Source organism: Ambystoma mexicanum, chromosome 4p (genome assembly GCF_040938575.1).
Source record: "Ambystoma mexicanum isolate Mex_15411 chromosome 4p, UKY_AmexF1_1, whole genome shotgun sequence".
Lineage (NCBI taxonomy): Eukaryota > Metazoa > Chordata > Amphibia > Caudata > Ambystomatidae > Ambystoma > Ambystoma mexicanum.
In genome coordinates, this window is record NC_090927.1 from 103135221 (window position 1) to 103158190 (window position 22970).

Here is a 22970-nt window from a genome sequence, read left to right on the forward strand (position 1 = left end):
GGAGGAAATGAGTTGCCGGCGGACTGCAGGGAGGTCCTTGCCAGAGCTTCATAAGTGCTACGGGCACAAGTTGAAGCATTTTGCTCCATGGTGCTGGTCGCAGAAGATTAACCCTCTGTGGGTCACAGGCCCGCAGATTCTTCCTTACTTGTTGTCCTTTGCCAAGGTAGGGATGGCGCACGCCTCTATCAAGGTACATCTTGAGGGTATCGCCCGGACAGTCTTCTCTTTGGTCCTACCGTCTTGTCAAGGAGTTCCTCAAAGGACTGTTTCGATCATACCCGCTGGTGAAGGCTCCTGCTTTGGCATGGGAACTCAACGTGGTGCTGACGAGGCTCATGGGAGTGGGGGGGGGGGGGTCTTCGAGCTTATGCATCAGACATCTCTTGTTCCTCTCATGGGAAACAACTTTCCTCATGACCATCACCTCTGCCAGGAGGGTGGGTGAGATCCAGGCCCCAACAACCTTATCTGACTTTTCATGACACGAGGGTGGTGCTCTGGACGCACCCCTCCTTCATGCCAAAGGTTCCATCGGAATTACACCTCAACGAGCCTTTGGTGTTGCCTATGTTTTTTCCGAAACTTTTGTCGCCGGTGGAAAGGACTTTGCACTCGCTGGTTGTGGCTGATGCTATGAACTTCTACATGTCACACATGAAGTTTCCGGAAGATGTCTCGACTATTGGCGAACTTTGGTCATGGGAAGGCCTTGTCCAAGGCTTCCATCGCAAGGTGGCTCTCCGGCTGGATCCCACACTGTCACTGGTTGGCAAACCAACTGCTGCCTGGCTGCGAGAGCTCATTCCAACAGAGCGATTGCTGCGATGACGGTATTTTGTCTAGTGTGCCCCCTGCTGGACATCTGCCAGGCTGCTACGTGGAGGTCCAAGCACACCTTCACAAGATGCTACTGCGTTGACAGATTCCAGTGAGGAGTCCAGGGTCGGCCAAGCAATGCTACGCAACCTGTTTGCTTGAAGGTGAGCCTATTGTGGAGGTAAGGATGATTGCTTATGTTGAGCCTTGCCACCTCCGGTGGTTGTGTTATGTTGTACAGCTATCTATTCATTCATGAGCATGTGAATCCATGACATACCCCATGCTGGAGAAGGAGCAAGTTACTTACCTTGTTCCTTCTCTGTAACTATCCTGCAGCATGTGTCTGGCATGGATTCACATGCAAGTCCTCCCTCCCACCCCTCTGCGGCTCTTCTTGGCCATACTGACACTATGTGCTACCAAATTGAAGATGGCTGCCAGAGGAGGGGCTTAGAGAGAGGGCAGTTATTGGCTGGTCAGCGATTGGTTTAGAGGAGAAATACAGTTTGAAAGTGAAACTGGTTTTTAACTTGTTCCTTCTGCACGCCTCTGAGGAAGATTCAATGTCTTCTCCTGAACCACTGCTCATAGTTTGGTTTAAATTTTTTGATTCTCGCTCAACGGGCTTTCAGAAAGCTAGCACGTTCATTGTGCTTGACTTTCTGTTCGGCATAATTTCCTTCATCCTCTTTGTCCCAGTAATTAGGTGGTTGTGGCAATTGTTCATTGTTTTCAATTGATGTATAGCATTTGGAAAATTTTGCTCCATGGTTCCATAGGAAAACAGTTCTTTATGAAGGGGAATTAAAACTGAACCAAGGTATTCTTGGAGCTTTTAGAAAAGGTATTCTTGGGGCTTTTATTTTTTAAACTTAGAATGGGATGTTCCAAAGGGTGTTGGGAAAGGTTTTCTCTACGTTGCTTAAAGTGGGGGAAACGGATGTATAGCAGTAGGCCATTAGGGTATTGGGTTTCAGGGGTTCTTTTTGATGGGCAAATGGGGATGGGGATACCATGACTCCTCCAATGAAGCCATGACATCTCCCCTGTAGTTGCAAACTCTCCACCCACCGCCATGCCCTCCCTCTCCAATGTGAGCACCCATGCATTTGACTGACCTCTTGGGTTGCTTACTGGTGCCTAGCAAGCCCACCTAATTCCTAATCCTCGACACACAGAGACACACTCTAAGCCTTTTCTGCGAATTTTCCCATATCTGGACTTCAGTCACTGAGGGCATTCCAGCCACAAGCGCGTTGAAGCCATACAAATGGGGAAAGGTGCTATATAAATGACTACTATAATTACATAGAATAAACATTTAGTGTGGCATGCAACAGCAGTGAAGTCAAGTGAGGCCAGTCTGGGGAAAAACAGAAATATCAAGGTGCACTGCTGTAGCAGTTCCTGGAGTCAAAATCCAATGTGCTTGTATCATGGTATGACTCAAACGGGATAGTGAGCTTCTATGGAAGACATCGCCAGACTTAAATGATATGCAGTCAGTGTGGAGGCATCTGACATACTGCTGAGTGGTTACTGGAGAGTGTGCAAAGTACATTTCTTTATGCTTCATTTAGTGGGCCATTTCTGCACTGCATGGAAGCTTCAGGAGCGCTCAAAGTACCAGGGTACGCAATGGAGAGGTGGCAATCTGGTCATGCTTACCAAAGCTATGAAACCATGTGAGAGCCCAAGAGTGGACCAAGGCACCGCAGGAGGAGCAAAGCCCAGTCTGCCAAGCAATCCCCAAATTGCAACAGAGGTGAGCATAGGGGCCAACCTCTGCTAGAATTCCATGTCCGTGTACTGCAAGGACACTAGGAACACGAAGTAGTTGAAAAGTTGGTTCACAGATTGGTGTTCCAAACAGATTAAGCAAGTGCAAACTGTGCCTTCTGGTAACTCTAGTGCTAATCCCATATATTTATAAATATGAAAATGGAACCCTTGAACCTTTTTAAAATACTGCAGCCTAGGAATTGGCATGAGAATCTCAAACGCAATGGATCGGAAGAACTATTGAAAGTAAAATTCAAAAACTAAGTTTAATTGAACCATTCTAGAGTTTTCGTGGGGCCAATAGATAACACATGGTCACTGTGTGTCCTTATTGTGGACACTTTACAAGCTCACCATCTCTTGACTTAGCCTAGACCTCTCGTCACTGCTACCTTGAACTGGTTTGGCTACAGCTCTGAGTGTTGTCCCTGTCACAATATAGGTTGGCCTTGTATTCATCTGACCATGTTGGGGAGAATTCAAATGTGCAAATTCCCTTCTCCCTTAGAGACTCCCAGCCCTTTTGTTGGACTGTAGGACGTTTAATTTTTATCCTGGAGAGAGTGAGCCTTTTTCCCCCACTATCTCATGTATTTTCCATTGACTTGAACACGTTTTCTTTTGGTTTTGGAGTGTAAAACTCCATAGGCATCATCTTTTTACATTGACGCACAGCACCTTCAGTGCAGTGGCACAGGGAAGTCCTTCAGATTTCCCAACATTTTAAATACCTTTTGGTTAAACTCAAGTTTCAAAGAACAGTGAAGTGAAATTGACTTTACTGACATTGTAACTTTCTAGACCCAGCACACCCTATCTTACAATAGGGTGCTGGAGGGGTTACTTAGTATTGCCTTTGTCTAGTTTCTCATGTAACATTTTTGTTACCCTTTCTATAATTAATGGCTGCTGGCAGTGGTTTACTTTTTCCTACCATTCAGTGTTTCTACCGCGGCTGCAATTGCAGCTGCAGTAAAGCAACCATGGGTGCCCATTTTGCCAAAATGGCCCTGGTTGTCTTTTTTTTTTGCCATTTCTTGTTGGAAAGGTCCTTCTTGATATGTACTCTGCGCACCAAACCAGGTTTGGTCCCTTTGTCCGTTTTGTCTTTGGCGGGAATCGCCAATGAAGGCTGTCTCTGGCTCCAGCGTGGGTGGCAGGGCAGGAAGTGAGGGAGATGCCCGAAACTACCTGTGCTTAATCCCCTTGGTTACAGGAATGCACCCAAAGGTGATGGGCTGACTGTCCTTGGAGGACAGCCACCCTGCTGTGAGTGACAGCTAGACTGCGAATGAATGGGAGAAACCTGCAGAAAAGGCGAAGTCTTCTGCTTGGAAGCTAGTCGACCACTGGATGAAGGAATCTAAAGAAGAACTTTCAGAGTTGCTTGCTGCAACTCCTGAACCATTGGTTTGCCTGGTGCAGCCCTGCTTCAGTGCTGAAGCTCTGAATTTGCCTCGACTAGAGAAGACTTGCAAAGGACAACTCCTCCCCTTGAGTTGGTGGGACCAATCAACCCCAAGACCAACTCCTCTGGAAATCCTCTCGGAGCTGGCTGTACTTCCATTGCTGCTGCAGGAACCGATTGCCAGGGGGAGGAACACCAGAATAGTGTTGTCTTGAAGTCGGACCCGAGCTCCAGGAAGATCCTCCAGACTCCCATGAAGCAGGACTGACCAAGCCTGAGCCAACAGAGAGCTGCACCCCAGATGTGAGGAAAGCCCATAAGGTAGCCGAGAACCGTGGTGGTGCAATTTGCGAGAAGCTGAAACCGTGAAGTGCTGCTGATCTTAAGTTTGCCCATTTCTGCTGCCAACCTTCAAATCGTAGTGCAGGAGTCCCCAGACGTCCTCCCTCTTGTTACCACGACTAAGGCCCAGGAACAGGATCTGCCATGCTACAACTGGAACAGAAGCCAGCTGGAACCAATTTCTTTAGACCTGGCGTACTTAACTCTTGTCCTGTAGCCTTGCTAGCTCTCAGTTGACGTGTCTTAGTTGCCTGTTTATTTTTTTTTTTTCCATTTGTTACACGCTCAGACCCTGGGGCATCACGACGTGGTGAGTTGCCGAGTTGCTTGCAGCTTTGTCCTTCACAAGCCTCTCAGCTTGTGGCCCAACAGGGATTTCATCATCTACACAGATTTCTAAACATTGTGCAAGACTTGTTACTTAGGTTCAACAAGTGCTTCAACTCCCCTAGACTTTTGCTCAATAGACATTGGCTGTCTCGGCTCCCTGGAAAAACTCTTCCAACCTCTGACTTTGTGCTTTAACTATCCCTCAACAAAGTCACACATTCTATAACTTGTGTAGCTGGGAAGGTGTCAAAACTACATTGCATTGGGGGGTTCAGATGTACTTATCTTTTTTAAGATTATTTGTTAACCTTTGTTTTATCCCCTAATCTTTTCCTTTTGACACCAAACTCGGTATTGCTCTAAATGTACCAGTGATATATCAATGTCCACAGTTTTCTAGTTCCAGAAGTCTCCTCAGGTGTAGAAAGTGTCTGTGTGCCATCCCAAATGGGTATCTACGGATTTATTGAAACTGAGTGTTTATTGAAGTAAATTTTTGTTACATATTTGCTCCCTTCTAAGGAAGGCTTATTCAACTGACTGTTAAACTAATAAATAATTGTTTAATCAAGAAACCTTGAGTGCAAGTGTTTCTTGTCACTGTGAAACTCTATATTGCAATCCTACAGCTCACATGGACCCCTTTTGAGATAAGCCTGGCTGCTCAGTCACTCTAACAACTTGTGTAGTACATGCTTCTGCCAAAGGCTGGGGTTAACTATTGCCAAGAGGACATGGCTGGTGCAGTCGCCCACAGGTTACTGCATACAATCTTGCCTAACAGTCCGCCAGGGTCAGAGTATAGAAAATCTCTCCCAACAATAACACTGAAGACCCAAACAAGAGATCCAGTACCTAGTAGCAGAGAAGGCCAGCCCCAATGTTAACCAATAGGGCCATATACTTGAGGGTGACCTGCAGAACCTTATGACCGTGAGGACCTCTGGGGATGAGCATCTAAACCTGCCAGCCCAGAGATACTTACGTATTATTTTCTTCCAAAAAGTTGGTTCTCAGAAGGCGAATTGGTGGAAGTAAATGAAGCTTTTGCAAGGCAAAATGGACGATCCGGTCAACCGGGGACTGGAACCCTGAGCCAACTTGGACCACGATGGCCGAAATGGTCCATCGCAGGAGGAGGGCCCACCACCCATAAGCAGAATAACTGGAGGTAACTGGTTGGCAGAACCTGTTGGTTTAGCACGCAAATCTGATTGGCACACCTGCAAAAACAGTCATTGCAGCAGGACAACAGTGGTGTTGAGTAAGACTGACCGGAAAGCAGATTTGGTGGGGTATTGGGTTTGTTACCGTTCAAGGCAGGATCCAAAGCAGAGGACTGTGGCGGTAAACTGCTGTAAAATGGCCCACAACATGGTCTTGGATGTAAAGCCTGGCCCAAGCAGATGAGGACCAACATTAGGATGGTTAAGACCTCGGAGGATGCTCTGCACTCAAATGCAAACCAGAGCATAGACCGGAGACCACCATCTCACCAGTATTGGAGTCTCGGTCTCATAATTTAAGCAGAATCGTCCAGCAGGTAAGCCAACCTGCTTTGCTTTTCAAACTCTGGAACAACTGATGTAGGAACCAGGTTTCCCATGTCTCTTCACATAGAGGCTGGTTTCTACCAGACCACCAATCCCATTGGGGGATTTAAAACTAATATTATAGCAATTAGGTTGGCCTTACACAGCCAAACATTCAGTCCCACCCCACAGGAAGTGTAGTGACCTGCCCAGTGTCGGGAACTGGGCTTAAGCAGTTCAAACTACTATGAAGGCTACTGTCTAGTGCTATTCAAGCCCAGTATTTGATTTGTTTATTTGTATGACAGAAAAACCATTTCAGGCCTTCCTTGCGGTTTCCCCGACAAAGGAAGTCCCCAAAACAAAAATACAAAGAGCAGACCTTTAAAAAAATAAAATTAAAAAATATAATAATTTTTAAACAGAAACTGTACCCCAATGCAGGGATTGCAATTAAGATAAGCAGGAGCTAAATGCAGCTCCTGGGTATCCAGCGTTAACAGTGATTAGGAGCTACCATTGGGGAGCAAGTAGCTAGTACATAGCGTTCCACAAATCGAACTTTCACATAAGAAGCACAATTATCCTTTTAAGGGTTTATGATCCCTTATGCTTTAAATGGTGTATGGATGTGGTCTTTTTGTAGTGTGTCCATATGGATATAGTTAAATTCCCGGTGTAGGTTGGCGTCAATTGGCCTGGGGACCCAGATTAGCTCCTGGTAGCTGATGGTGTAAAGCTAACCAGGCTCTTAAACCACAGCAAGGAGCTAAATAGGACGTTTATTTCCTCATGATTGATGCAAAGCATTGCCTTCATTTCTATTTGCAAGGAGTGATGCTATGCTGTTCCTGGTGTGTTTGGTGCTGTACATGAATGTTTGCAAATTCAGCAATTCACTTGTGCACCTATTCCCCCAAAATACTGACACCCGATTAGTGGCAGGATTAAGCATTTACATTTTGCCTATTTCCAACAATTGCCCGGGCTAACGCTAGTAAAGGTACACCAGCTGTGTAGTAAAGAAACCAAAGGAGCCAAGTACTGCTCCACAATGTCCAGACCCTTCATTTGATTTCCTATGCAGGTTCGGTCTTTACAGGCAACCAGTTTTAATATTTGATGGGCTGTAGAGTGGTCTCTGTAGTTGAACTGCAGGGTTTGACTACACGTCGGAAGGAGTTTCCTAGTATGACCTAGTGCACGTATACCTGCATCTTAAATTTAGAAACTTTTGGGCTTCCATGATCCGCGTGAGTTGTAATAGTTAATTTTTTTTTTTCTTCATACATGCAACTTTTCCCACCCAGTTAATGTATTGGTGTGGAAACTGGTTTGAACATTCCTGTGATTGTGATTTCCTTAATTTCCGTAATTGCCATTTGGAAGGGGGTTGTTTATATGACGCAACACCTAGACTCAATTTGCTCTGTTACCTTTCAGCTACCTGCATTCCTGTGATCCGCCCATCATCCATGGCAACCTGACCTGTGACACAATCTTCATCCAGCACAATGGGCTGATCAAAATTGGCTCAGGTAAGGGGCAGTGAGCTGTGTGGAATTTGCAACAAGGCCTCTTATGGCCGGTCCGGTTACATTCTATGGGAAGAGTTAACCCTGAATTTGTGTAATGGATACAAACCGGAAGTGGATAACGGCTTAGAAATGTGCTTGTGATGCAAGCTTTTCCTTGGTAAACCTCAGTGTTCTGATGACGGTGTACGTTTCCCTTTAGCTCATTGTTGTTTGGGTGTTGCGGGCGGGGGGTTGCTACGGCTGGGCTGGGAGGTGCAGCGTGGTGGTTCTTGCAGTCAAACATGAAGTTAATGAATGCGGTTCTGGTAACATTGTAGTCATAAAGTGTACAGAGCGGTTGCAGTATAACTTATTCAAGATTATGCACTTTGTAATCACAAAACGCCTTTCTCAAACCATATGACATCCAATTTGGAAAATATCAAATTGTTTCTTGAATATTAGTACTCTGCCATATTCCTGAGAACCGTGATAAGCAATACAACCTAGTTCGAGATTTATCAGTTTTAGGTTTTATCACTGCTCGTGGTGAGACCCCAGCACTTTTTGCTGGACTTCTGCTTCTTTTTCCTTATATCCTGAATGACTGGAGCCTCTTTCCACTCATTCATTCTTATGGGCTCGGTCTTCTCGAACTCTTTTCTGTGTTTTACCTGTCCTATTGAGTCTAATTACCTCCATCTCTTAAGGCATCTGTATGTTACATTTGCAGCACAACACTCCTTATGGGCAGTGTTGCTGGGAACACTTTTGGTGGTTCTCCTTTGAGATTCTTTATGTATCCTTACTTTCTACTGTTAAGGATAGAGGGATGTTTGGGAGAATTCTCAGAAATGTGCTAATTCCCTCCACCTTAGAGACCCCCAGCAACTTTGCTGGATTTTGAGGACTTGATTCTTTTAACCTGGAGAGAGTGGGACATTTTTTCCCCACTCATGTATTTGAATGTGATTTTGAATACTTTCTTTTGGTTGTGGAGTCTGACAAACTCCATAGGCATTATCTTTTACATTGTGCCTCACAGCACCTTCACTGCAGTGGCACAGGGACGTCTTTTTTAGATTTTCCATAGGTTTAAATACCTTCTCTTGGCTAAACTACTGTATGCAAGAGCAGTAAAGTGAAATTAACTTTACTTACATTTGTAACTTTCTAGACCCAGCACACACTTATAATAGGGTGCTGGAGGGGTTACCCAGCATCCCCTTTCTCTAGCGTCTCATGTAACATTTTTGTTAACCTTTCCTCTCTGAATGGCTGATGGCAGTGGTTTCGTTTTAACTACCTTGGTGTGCATTTACTGCGGGCTGCGTTCGCAGCTGCAGTAAAGCACCCAAGGGTGCCATATGTCTTTTTTTGCCATTTGTTTGTGGAAAGGTCCTTCGTGAGATTTACTCTGCGTGCCAAACCAGGTTTGGTCCCATTGTTTGCTTTGCCTTTGGCGGGATTCATGATTGAAGCCCACCTCTAGCTCCAGGGTGTCTGGGGTGGGCAGGAAGTGAGGGAGGTGCCCGAAACTCCCTGTGCTTAGTCTCCTAGGAGACCCAAATGCAGTCTGTGGTGTTTGGCCATTTGACTGTCTGGCAAGGACAGACGCCCTGCTGGGTGACTGACCGCTAGGCTGGTATGAATGGGAGAGAACTGAATAAAAGGCCAGGCTTTTGGCTTGGAAGGCAGTCTACCACTGGACGAAGGAATCGAAGAAGAACTTGAAGAGAGCACTTGCTGCAACTCCTGGACCGTTGATTAGCCCGGTGAAGCCCTGCTGCTGTGCTGAAACTTCAAATTCGTATCAACAGAGAAGCCCCTGCAAGGACGACTTCTCGCCTTGAGTTGGTGGGACCAAAGTCACCTGGACATTCTCTCGGAGCTGGTTGCATTTCCAGAGTTGCTGCTGGAAACCGAATAGCCAGGGAGTGGAACACCAGATTGTGTGTGTTGCTTTTAAGTTGGCCAAGAGCTCCGGGAAGATCCTCCGGACTCCCAGGAAGCAAGATTGACCGAGCCTGAGCCTCAACAGAGTGCAGGACTCCAGACGCAAGGAAAGTCCATCTCGACTGCCGGAAACCGCAGTGTTGCTATTTGCTGTAGTCCAGATGAGTTGAAACACTAAAGTGCCACTTGTTTGAAAGATTGCTAGTTGCGAGAGGTGACTGTCTCATTGCAGTGCATGAGTCCCCCTATGTCCTCCCTCTTGTCCCCCCGACTGAGGCCCAGCAACAGTGAGATCTGCAGAGCTGCACAGGAATAGAAGCCATCTGCTGCACTTTTTCTTCAATACAAAGATACTGTAAAGTCTGAGAGACCTTGCCCCTTACTGTAGAGTTGCGTGCATCTTCTGCTACTTGCAAGTCTAATCGGCTTGTGGCCCTACATTTGATTCTTCTTTTCTTCAGACTTGTAAAACATTGTGCAAAGACCTTTCTACTTAACTACCAGAAGTGCTTCATCCTATATAAGACTTTTGCCCACTGACTTTGGCCTAGCCTGTTCTACATAATGACTCTGCTTAGGGGATCCAAAAGTATTTGCCTGCTTAAGAATATTTGTGGTCTCTTGTTTGTTCTAATAACCTTTTTCTTTTTTAGAACTTCTAACTGTATTCTAAATGCAAACAGTAAAGTAATGATGTCCCCAGCACCCTATCTATTGAAGTCACCTGAGGGTGTAGGTTGTGTCTTTGGGCCATCACAAAAGGGTCTTTACTGATTTAGAAACTAAGAGTATGTAGTAATGAAGTGTATTTGAGTGTTATATTGCTCCCTTCTGAAGAAGGGTTACTCTAAAACTAACTGACTCATTAATACATTAATAATTGTTTATTCAAGAAACCTTCAGTGTAAGAGTTTATTTGAATACTTGTGACTGTAAATCTCTGCAACTCCCCTACAGCTCACATTGACCCCTCTTGAGATGAGCCTGGCTGCTCAACACGCTAACAAAACTGTGTAATACAAGCTTATACCAAAGGTTGGGTTTCCTATTACCTGTAGTCAGAGTTGTTGTAGTGCACCCTAAGGGTACTGCATACAAACTTTGCCTAACAAGGGATACTTGTATCTTTACTAAAACTTTATAGTCTGAGAGATTGGCTCACACCACCTTATATTGAGTATGAAGGGAATATTTAGTATCCCCCCCCTTCTCACTGCTCCTGTGTCTTTTTAGTCGGACAACTCTCTAGATATGGGTAGTGGCAGTGGATGTGTTTTACCAACTATTGTTAATTTTTACCGCAGGCTATGTTCATAGCCCTTTTTGTGCACAATGGAGCTACGTAAGTTCTAAATTGGTGGCTCCTTTCTTTTTTTCAATATTTCTAGCGTGATTGTTCTTGGTTAGCCCTTCTACCATTCTGGGAGGGGTGTGTGTGTGTGTGTGTGTGTTTTGCCTTTGGCAGGAACCTTTGGGTGTCCTCGCCTATGTTCCAGTGTCACTCCCCTGCTGTCTTCCTGAATGGAACCAGCTCCCACTGGTGGTCTGGCTGTCCTGATTGGACAGCCACCCCCTCCTTTCTGTAAACTGCGGTGCGAGATTGCGCAGGAGTGTGCTTAAACTGAATAAAAGGTGAGGTTCCTGAGGTGAAAGGCAAGTCTACCAATGGTAACTGAAGTAACAGATGAAGACCAGAGACGCCTGCAGACCCTTTGCAACACAGTGAAGCAGCCACTGCTGCCCTGACCCCGTTTTCTGTGCGACAGAACAACTCCGTAGAGGACGGCTCCTTCCCTTTGACTGGTGGGACCTACCAGTCCCAAGTGTAACTTTAATCCGAGCCATCTCCTGAGGTGCTGTGCCGCTACAGAGCGGAGGAACCCCAATACCACCAGACCTAAGGCCCAAATGAAGGGCATTGTCATGGAAATGCTGAATCCGTCCCGTCTTTGCTGAGCTCCAGGTGAGCTTCCAGAGGCACAATCTGACTCGTCCAAGTCCCCTCAGCAGAGTGCTGGACTTCAGGAATCGAATATCGACTGGGCCAATCGTGTCCTTTGTTGATGCTAAAGAAAAGGCGCCTAAACAGCAGACTGAGCTGAAGAAATCCATGCCAGAGGTCCTGTCTCGAGACTGCTGCTTAGAGATCCCGTCCATTGTCCTGCCTTTGGTCATCAGACCAAGGAATCCACAGGTCCGGTCCAGCGCCGCCACATCGGGTAGAATCCATCCTCGAACTTTTTTTTTATGCCTAAGCTACTGTGGGCAGCTAGTTATTGCTATCTTAAAGAATAGAGACTCTAAAGTATCCACAGGAACATTTGTTTTCTGCTGCTTCACAAGACTTTGAGCCTCTCCTAACTGTCTTTTAGCGAGGGTTTCATTTAGGACTTTAAAAGCCTTGCTGTATGAAGAAACTGTCTCTATAACCTTAAGCTCTGCTAGTATTTACTGAACCAACTGTTTTCTTTCCAGAAATACTATCTTATGTGGTTTTGCTAACTAAATGTGATTACTGTATTTTCTTATTTCCACAGGTGCGCGGGGTAAATGAGCAGGACTTTGCCTGCCCCCGTCCTCCAAAGGATAACATTGGGTGCACACCCCTTTGGTCTCCCATCTCCCTCACCTTTGGTTGTCCAATCTGGGTCACATATCCTGTCCCTGGGTTAGTCTCGCATCTGGAGGAGAGCTTACCTGTCCTGGTAAATTGTCAACTTTTGAAACTATTCTGAATCACCACCCCATGCATCCCTTTGGAAAAAATCTTCCTGTGAAAATTTGTATTGAAATCTGTGACGTTTGGGCACTCGGCCCAAATACAGCTTAGGGTTTGGACTTTTAACATTTAAGGAATTGAACTTGAGACTGATGTCATTTAATCTGCATTACGTACCTGATTTACATGGAAAGTTACCTGATGTATAGTGATTGAAAATACTGCTGATTGTGTATATTTGTATTACAAAATCTTGTGTTAATACCTGTTAAGTACATTTTTGTTTGCTCTAAAGGCCTAAATAAAGAACTGTGTTTTTATTGACTGCCTAAACTGAGTTATTGTGCAATATCCTGTGTGGACTCATTGAGGGTCCCTTGACCACACTCATACTCTTGAGGCGAAGCCTTGACTGCTTACCACATTTGTTTTGGGTAAAGTCTCAGACCACCCTGATCACCAGAACTAGGGCTGCATGCTAAAAAATGTCCGCCAGGTCTGATTTTTAGAAATCCTTCTTAAAACTATAGAACATTGGATAGACACCACCTGTTTAAATGTTCAGTTCGAAATGATTGTGTCCTCCGAGGTATTCCTTATCTTTGATAATACGTTTCCAGCTTGCTGGCCTCGGAATTTTTTTCTGTATAGGGCGCTGCGTGTCGACGTCTGCCGATGTCCCTCGACGGCCACTGTATCGGCGCCAACGTCACCATGCCCATAAATAGACACGCGCTGCGTCCGTTGCTCAGTTCCGTTTTTCCGCGCTTCGTGGGGCCTTGGAACGTCCTTGCTCAGTTGAGTCAGGTTTATCTAAATCTATTTCACGAATATTCCTTATCGTTCTCGATGGCTTATTCATCAGAACCGACGACGCCGCGATCCGGCTTCAAGAAATGTCGAGACTGTGGTAAAATGTCAATAATTGATCCACACAGGGTCTGTTTATGGTGCTTGGGGTCAGAGCACCATTGTTCGGAGTGTGAGGACTGCATGTCCATGACAGCGAAAGCCCTGAAGGAGCGAAAGGGGAAGCTCGAGAGAGGTAAGTCAGCCAAATCCTCGAAGGTTTCGTCGGCTGAGTAGAGGCATTCGTCTCCTCGCCGTCAAACACTCCCATTCTAGATCTCGAAGCAGCTCCCACCATTCGTTGAGATCTAGACACTCAAAAGAGACGTCAAACGTCCCATTCCTCGTCTTCGGTGTCCCCAGAAAGTGTTTCCTGTCCCACCAAACACAGTTCTCAAGCTGAGTGGGAGGAATTCAGAAAGAAAATGTTGAGCGTCTTCGAGAACGCGGCCTCGACTGCCTCGAAGACAACGGAGGGTGATACCCTGGGTGAAAAACCCAAAAAATCAAAACGCCGCGAGTCGCAGCACCCGGCGAAACATTCCACCCGAGAGCGCCATGAGCCATCGGGTAAGAAGGCACCGTCTTCGTCGTCGAAGGTTCCTTCGACACCGTCATCGAAGATTCCTTCGCATGGGTCGGCGCCATCGACGCCATTGTCGAAGGGTTCCTCGACGCATCGGTCGATGACACCATCGTCGACGCTGATGAAAGAGAGGACCAAGGCTCCACAGCCAACAGTGTTTTCAAGGGCCTCCGGCACGACGCCGAGACAGTAGTCGATGCACTTGAGTAGGATCCCGATCCTCTTGAGTTCTTTGAGACCCCTTCCAGTTTTTTCGGCGCCTTCGAAGCCGGTTACATCGGCTTCGACGACTTTGACATTTTCTCGTCCATTAACGACTAGTTTGGCTCCTTCGGCCCTAGAGATGGGCTTTACTCCATTTCAGAGATCAGAATACCCTGGTCTTTCTTCAATTTATGAAGAAAGGGAAGACTCTGACCAAGAAACTTTTGGTTTACAGAGATCCACACTGCCTGCTGCAGAGGATTTCACCTCTGAAGAAAGAAGGCTGAAGGAACTACAGGACTCACTTCATGAGGCAAGTGGACTTGACACTTCTCCAGAAGTGGAATTTGTAAAGCCAGACCCAGGGGAACATGCCGAAACACCATATAGAACCCTGATGGCAAGAATAATTGAGTTTATGGGTTGGTCTGCACCTTCACCTGTTTTCCAACAGGATGATCTGACGGATATATTGGACAAAGGCCCACAGGAGGACCCGGTGGTCCCCTTCCATGCAGCCCTACAAAGGAAAATTGCATCCAATTGGGAAACTCCCGAAGTTATCCCAGCAGTCAATAAAAGACTGTCGACAAAGGTATAGGGTAGCGGCTGCTGACCCTGAACACCTGTCAAAACACCCGACCCCAGAGAGCCTGGTGGTTCAAGCGGCAACTTCATCCAGCAGTAGGACTGCTTACCCTACTGTCCCACAGGATAGGGATGACAAGAGGTACGACTCTATGGCAAAGTCTTCTCTCCCTATAGTATGGCATTGAAGTCCATCAACACCACCTGTACGCTCGCCATGTTCAGTCACACATTATGGGAGTACGCTTCATCTGCGGCTGACTGCATACCCGATGGAGAGGAGAAGGAAGCCTTCCTTAACATCATTCAAGATGGCAAAGATGCCATGTGCGAATCACTTCAAACGGGCATCGATTCCGCTGACAGGATCAGCAGGGCCATGGCGGCAAGTACAACAATCCGCAGGCATGCGTGGTTGCGAAAGTCTGGCTTTGCCCCTGATGTACAGGCCAGACTTTTGAATATGCCCTTTGACGGCTCTTCATTATTCGGGAAAAAGGCAGATGACAGTCTGGAAAAGTTACAGACTTCTAAAGCAGCAGCAAAATCCTTAGGAGCTGCTATCTGCCAAACTCCTTTTCGCCCCTCAGGAACCTCTGGGAGAGGAAAGTCCTTTCTCTATTATTCCGCATTCGGAAAAGGCAGAGGACAGCCGGCTCAAAGAGGCCAAAGAAGATCCACCCGAGGTGGACGGGTCAAAGGTACTAAGACCGCAGCAGGTGCCTCTTTACCCTCGGCATCTGCATCAGCCGCCCCCAAACCACTCTGAGGCCTTCGCACACAAGACACCTGTAGGGGGCAGGTTAACTCACCATCTTACGGAATGGCAGGCTATAACGTCAGATGCTTGGGCGTTGGAGACAGTTGCCCAAGGTTACTGCCTACCCTTTCTACACATCCCTCAGTCATCCACCGGGGAACAGCTCCCTAAAAGTTCCAGATCCGCTCCTCTTGCAGGAAATTATGGACCTGCTAGAGAAAGGTGCCATAGAACCGGTACCTGTAGCGGACAGGAACAAGGGCTGGTATTCCCCCCTACTTTCTCATACCAAAGAAGGACAGAGGACTGAGACCCATCCCGACTTACGAGAATTGAACAAGTTCCTCAGGAAGGACAAGTTCAAGATGGTAACTCTCTCTCAGATCCTTCAGGCCCTCCAGCTCCAGGACTGGCTGGTATCTCTGGACCTTCAGGACGCTTATTTCCATGTGCCAATCCATCTAAAGCACAGGAAATACCTGAGGTTCGCTATTGGCAACTCTCATTATCAATTTCGAGTTCTGCCATTTGGGCTGACCTCTGCCCCGAGGGTCTTCACCAAACTGATGTCAGTAGTGGCGGCGAGTCTAAGGAGGGAAGGGATCCACGTCTATCCCTACCTGGACGTTTGGCTGATCAGGACTGTATCTTCGGATCAGGCCCAGACCCAGCTAGATTATGTCTGCCTCTTCCTTCACAGACTGGGCTTCTCCCTCAATTTAAAGAAGTCACAGATGATACCATCGCAGAGACTCCAGTTCACTGGAGCGGTCCTGGACACTTCCCTGGGGAAAAGCCTCGCCACCAGAGGTGAGGGCTCAAGATATTCTACAGATGGTCACCAAGTTTCAAAATGCCCAGCGTCTCCCAGCCTTCGACTTTGAGGTTGCTAGGCCTCATGGCATCCTGCATCTTCCTTGTGCCAGAGGCTTGCCTGAGAATGAGATCTCTTCAGTGGGCACTGAGAAGTCAGTGGTCACAATTCTCAGGGAGAATGTCAGACCTCCTCCGGATTCCGGACAAGGTAGCCCACGACCTTCAATGGTGGGCCTATTCAGAGAACATCTTGAAAGGAGAGCTTTTTGGCAACCATGGCCGGAGATAACAGTAGTCACAGACGCCTCGCTCACAGGGTGGGAAGCCCATGCCAACTAGACCATCAGCGGTCGTTGGTCTCCATCGGAGTCCAGACTACTTATCAACCTATTAGAGCTGAGAGCGATCAGACTAGCGCTGAAAGCTTTCCTGCCATCAGTACAGGGGAGAAATGTCCTGATAATGACGGACAACACGGTGGCCATGCACTACCTCAACAAAAGAGGAGGCGTAGGATCACTGCCACTGTGCAGAGAGGCAATGCAGCTCTGGTTTTGGGCAATTCGGAAAGGAATCTCTCTATCGGCAGTCCACCTAGCCGGAGAGAAGAATTTGACAGCGGACGCTCTGAGCAGGCATAGCAGTCTCCCACGCGTGGGAGCTTGCTCAGGAATTCCTTCAAGAGATTTTCGCCCTTTGGGGAACCCCTCAGGCGGATCTGTTCGCCACAAACACCAACAGGAAGTGCGACCTGTTCTGTTCAAGGGAATTTCCCCCGAGAGGAGCTCTAGGAGATGCGTTCGTAGTGGACTGGGAGTTCCCACTCCTTTACGCATTCCCACCAGTCCCTGTTATTCCTCAAATGATCAGGAGGTTGAGAAGATTACGGAAAACCATGATCCTAATTGCCCCGGATTGGGCCAGGAGAACGCGGTACCCGGACCCTCTAGATATGTCCATCTGTCCTCCAATCCGTCTTCCACTCAAAGAGAATCTTCTCTCGCAGAAGGGAGGTCAGGTTCTCCATCCAGACACCAGAACCCTCAACCTTGGCTTCTGAAAGGTTGAGGCACAAGGATTGGGATCTCCCTGATGACGTCATGGAGGTGTTGCTTTCGGCCAGAAGACCAGCAACAAAGTCTTTATACCGCTGCTGTTGGAACAAGTTTTGCAGCTGGTGTAGGGAAGAGAATATCGACCCTTTCATGCGGTACACCAACATTGTTAACGTTTCTACTCTACTTGGCAAACTCAGGCCTTCAAGTTGGCACTGTAAAAGGCTGTCTCGCAGCACTTTCCATCTTCAAGCGCACTGCGGAGGAACCATAGCATTTCAAACTTCCTCTAGTGGTACAATTTCTCAAGGGTTTAACTAATGTTTACCCTCCAAAACCATTTCAGGTTCCGTTATGGGACTTAAATTTAGTCTTAAACTTCTTAATGGGCACTCCATTCGAGCCACTTCACTCTTGCGCTTTGAGATTTCTCACACTTTAAACTGTCCTACTTGTAGCACTAACATCTGCTAGGAGGGTGAGTGAGCTACAGGCTCTCTCCTGTAAACCCCCACATACAATCTTCCACAAGGACAAGGTTGTCCTTCAGGTGAAGCCTAATTTTCTCCCAAAGGTGGTTTCTGAATTTCATATTACTCAGAAAATTACCTTGCCTTCTTTCTACCCTCCTCCCCATCCGGGGAAAGAGAAGGAAAGGCTACACAGGCTGGACCCTAGGCGAGCTCTCAGCTTTTACATCAGCAGAATGGCTAGGATCAGGCAAGCAGACCAACTGTTTGTAGGATACTCAGGGCACAAGTTGGGACTACCATAACAAAACAAACCATCTCCAGGTGGATTATCTTGGCCATCCTGGAATGTTATAGACTAGCAGGGAAAGAGCCACCCCAAAACCTCAGGGCTCATTCAACCAGGGGTATCGCAGCCTCTTCGGCTCTCCAGAGAGGGGTACCGGTCCGGGACATATGTGCGGCTGCCACATGGTCGTCCGCACATACATTCACAAAATTTTGCAATCTGGATTCCTCCACTACTCAAGAGACCAGATTTGGCAAGGCCGTATTACACTCAGTCCATCCCTAAAGGGATACATAAGACTATCACTCCCTCCTCCAATTACATACCACTGCTATGGGAGTCTATCAACGATAAGGAATACATCGGAGGACACAATCCCTTCGAAGAACAAGTCACTTCTTACCTGGTAACGTTGTTTCGACGGGGATGTTCCTCCGACGTATTCCTTATCGCCCCTCCCATCCATCCCCGCAGTGAACTTCCCTTGTGGTTGCAGCTTTCGCTCCTCCAAGGTTACTAACTGATTCAGGCATGTCTTTTCTTATACTACAAAACGGAACTGAGCAACGGACGCAGCGCGTGTCTATTTATGGGCATGGTGATGTCGGCGCCGATACGGTGGCCGTCTAGCGACATCGACTCGGCGGACGTCGACGCGCAGCGCCCTCTACAGAAAAAATTTCCGAGGCCAGCAAGCTGGAAACGTATTATCAAAGATAAGGAATACGTCAGGGGAACATCCCGTCGAAAGAACGTTACCAGGTAAGAAGTAACTTGTTCATCCTTAGCATTGGTGTGCTTGGGCATGCTCAGTGCAAACCCTTGCGGACGGAGAGACGAAGGCTTCTGCAGCCACTTGACAGATAGTTGTGGAGTTAACACCTTTACGAAGAAGTGCAGCCCAAGAATGACCTCTGAAGCTGGCTTGCATCGACACAATGCTGTCGATGTGAAGCCCTGCTACTGTCCCGATCTCAAAGTCCATTGTCTGTCCTTTGACCTGTGGACTGTTGAACTAGTCTCAACCCTTGCTCGAGGATCTGTGCCATCGGAAGTGTCTGGACCATCCAGTGGACTGGCAAGCTCTCTACCTTTAGTGGCTGATCATTGTTTGGACACAATGCCAAGTTTTGAATTCTGCAGAAGTTGCTGGACTCTGTGCATCCTTGGAACTTTGAGTATCTTCAACATATCTAACAAGAAGCTTGCTCATGTATTTTCACCCTTCTTGCATGAATGAAAGCTGTGCTGAGCCGGCTTCTTCATTCGTTCGTTAAAGATTGCCTGCCTCTGCCTATGGTAACTCCAATTGCAACACTCCTCCTTCGCTCCCTGGAAGTGACCTGCCCGGAGATGTCTTAAACTTTCCTCGTTGGGGTGTTCTTCTGAAAGCTGTCTGGAACCGATTCGTAAGCACTGCGATGGACCAAAACTAAATTCTGCAACCATGAATCCTAGGCCTTTCTTGACTCTACCAAGCACAGAAGATTGTTTTCCCAGCAGATTCTGGAACACCAGATGTGGTCTCTGGATGAATCAGAAATCGGGGGTGGAAGGGGAGGGGTAGTGTAAGTTTACAAACCGTTCTAAAAAAAAGGTGGCAGGCACTCCTCTCCAGAAAGAACATGGCATAACCTTTTCTGAGATGAGCGTTTGCAGCACACGCTTTTTGATAACTGTACCTTTCACAGATGGGAAATGACTATTTACATATCAATCTTTGTCCGGCCACATGGACAGTCGAGCACCAAAATGCTATGGCAATTCCTCTCTGAATAAGGGTACCAACAGCAACCCCATACACGTGTTTCACCCTTGTTGGGCCTCATCAGTGAGTGAAGCTGTGCCTCTCTGAGCACAGTGAGCAGGGAGTCCATGTCTGGTTGACCCCAGGTAACCTAGGGTGACCAACCGGTTTGACCCCCTCTTCCCCCTTTTCCCCAATCTTCCATAGCATTAAATCAGTGTAGGGTCCTGTCCCAAATCGCTTTTCCTGAGTTTGGTCGGTGGAGGCCTGGTCTATGATCCCTTCCTAGGACTGTCCTATTTACTGGGATTGAGTGAGTTTACTTACCTGAACTTCATCGAACGTTTGGACTTTTAACAATAATCACCACTGGCATCACCAATGCTTTAATAAACTTACCTATATAGTATGTACTTTAGACCTGGTGAGTTTTGCGTGCAGGGACCCAAACCATCTCAGTGTTGTACTTTGTAAGAGCTATTGAAGCTGTGATGTGATTATCCTGAAGTGTTCTTTTTGTTTCTAATGTTTGAGTACTTGCCTGTTTCACTGGTAATTGAATCAAATACTATTCCTCTTTCTGCTAAGGGTGAATGTATATATATTTTTTATCGTCGTGATGTGACAATATTTGAATAGAGATTTACTTAAGTAGTGTGTATTTTAAAGGGCCAATAAACTAGTGTTTTTTTTGTATACTTGTGTAACTAGAATTACTGGTGTTTGTGTTCATCCGTTGTAGCCCTATACCACTGGCACCCTTCCTGAGACTAAGCCTTGCCACTCTGCTACCTTATCTTGGTAGGGTTTTAAAAACGGTCTATATAAATGTCATGATGCCTACCCCCAGGCATCCGGATCAAGCCCATCAGCTCCGGGAGCAGGCATCTAGACATTTAGTAAAAACCTCAGCAGCCCCGGCTAGGGGCTATCTGGGTTCAGTCCTGGCGCCTAAGGCGCCAGGCTCAGTCATTACTTACCTCAGGCAGACCATGCTGCAAATGACTCCAATCCAACATGAAGCCTGAAAGGGACTATTCGTGTCCAGGGATTATTTTTATAGCCTGAAAGGGACTATTTTTCTACAGGGACTATTTTTTTTACTCGGGTGTGGTTCTAGGGACTTCTTACCTGGGACTACTTTTGAGGCTATTTAAATCACGCCCGACCAGCAACACATGCTTCGCGTTATTCTGCCTCCAGCAGCTTAACGCTCACCGTGCCTGCAGCCTTCATCCAGTCTTCTGCCACGCCCGCCTCGAATCCGGAGCTCCTAAAACAGAGGAAAGAAAGGGACAAGGTTCGAAAACTAACTCATTTCTATTCCACACCTGATTCTGGATCCATCTAGTCTCCGGACCAGTAAAGAACATCATTTCTGCACGCGCCGCACCTCCAGCTGCAGCGCCGCGCCATACTCACCAGTCTTCACAGCATCCTTTGGGTCGGCACTGCCTCCATCATTTCTTTGCCGAACTTCGGCACCTAGGAGACAAAAGAAAACCACAAGGTGAGCCGAGGGAACCAACAAATATAATTCTTGCCACCATAGACTTACTGGATTTACCACCGGAGGCATCCTTTTTTGACTCTCCATGTTTTCACGTGCCGCATCTGTAAAGAGACGAAACAAGTTTTCCACGTGCAACATTTACCGGACAGCACCGGGTAATGCAGACTCTTACCTGAGCGCCACCAGCTGCCACAAGAGCATCTTTTCACGAGCCAGCTGCAAGACCAGAAAGGAAGGGGGGAACAAGAGTGAACATCGGACATTTTGAACTCTATGAACTTAATACTTACTGGTCCTCACCAGGAACCTCTGAGTCCATACTCTCGAACTCTCCCGAGCCTTCAAACCAGTGAAGTAACTGGAATCGACGCACCCCTGCAAATCCACACAGGATGGAGAGCTCATCTTTTAAGAATAGAAGGTGAGATTGCTGTGAGGGCATTTCGGAGGTGATTAGTTGGGGAGGACTGTGGGGGTGCCATCACTTGAATCCACAAGTGGCTAAATCCATCCCTCCACTTGCAGGAGAATATTTTTACGGGTTAAGCAGACAAGATTAGGAGGGCAGATCCAGTCAGTCATCGCTGCACTACGCATCACGTGGGTGGAGACCGCAGCTGTCTGGGTCCGACCGACGCCCCTGTGGGATCCAGGTGAGCGTAACAATAAATGCCTAATTAAGTGTGCAGGGGTCACACGGGTGCAATAGCTGAGTGGCGGAATTTGGTGCCTGGATTGGTTTGTACTAGATCGCTGGTCTGTATGGGACGATTATGAAGTTCATACAGCAGGACAGCCAGTTCACCTCAGGATAACGGCCAAAGCCGGTGTTCCAATGAAAGAGGACTCCCCAAGACACAGCAGACGGAACGCAGCGAAGTTCACCCTAATTGGGACAGCAGGCGATATAAGTGGCAGTGAAGACTCCAGGCAGGTCCCCCTTTGCATCTTTTGCGGTTTTGTGGCCTGGCATCTGTACCCCTGAAGCTTGGTGGTCCTGGGCAGCATCTCTGGCGAAGCAGTGCTTTGGCGTTTCAGGAGTCTCGGGAGTTGCGCTGAAGCATGCTGAACAGGTGGGATTCCTTGCAGGGGGGTATTTGGAATGATACTTTATACAAGTAAGCTATGTAAGCAGCCTTTTTCTTTTGTTTTGCATGCACCTATCACCATAATACCAGCCTGGGCAGTAATTGGGGGGAGGGGGTTAACTTATTGGGTAAGATTTTCATAGCTATGATAAGTCTTCCTGACCTGGGTCAACCCCAAAAAGCTTTGCTTTTACTGGTGGATTATTTTTCCTTATACCTCAATGCGTGGGAATCTTTTCCACACTCGGTCTTACTCTTTTTATGGCTGTCATTTTTAAGACTATACATGGTGTCTTTTGAATGTTTTACTCTTTGACAACTGTTGGGCAAGATTGTATGCAGTACCCTGTGGGAGACTGCACCAGCCTTGTCCTCTTGGCAATAGTTAACCCAACCTTTGCTATAAAGCATGTACTACACACGTTGGTAGAGTGACTGGGCAGCCAGGCTTATCTCAAGAGGGGTCAATGTGAGCTGTAGAGATGTAACAAATTCACAGTGACAGGTATTCAAATAAACTCTTACACTTAAGGTTTCTTGATTAAACAATTATTTATTAAACAGTCAGTTGAATAGGCCTTCTTTAGAAGGGAGCAA

At 47.1% G+C, this 22970-nt stretch overlaps 1 protein-coding gene across 6 annotated transcripts in view; it reads left to right on the plus strand.

Moving 5' to 3' along the window:
* NRBP1 (nuclear receptor binding protein 1) overlaps nucleotides 1-22970 on the plus strand; it is a 1221009-nt gene that overhangs the window by 206005 nt on the left and 992034 nt on the right. For all 6 annotated transcript variants that reach the window (XM_069605466.1, XM_069605470.1, XM_069605464.1 and 3 more), the window contains exon 6: nucleotides 7660-7754. In XM_069605466.1, coding sequence (XP_069461567.1) covers nucleotides 7660-7754 — 95 coding nt within the window. The remainder of the gene's footprint in view (nucleotides 1-7659; nucleotides 7755-22970) is intronic.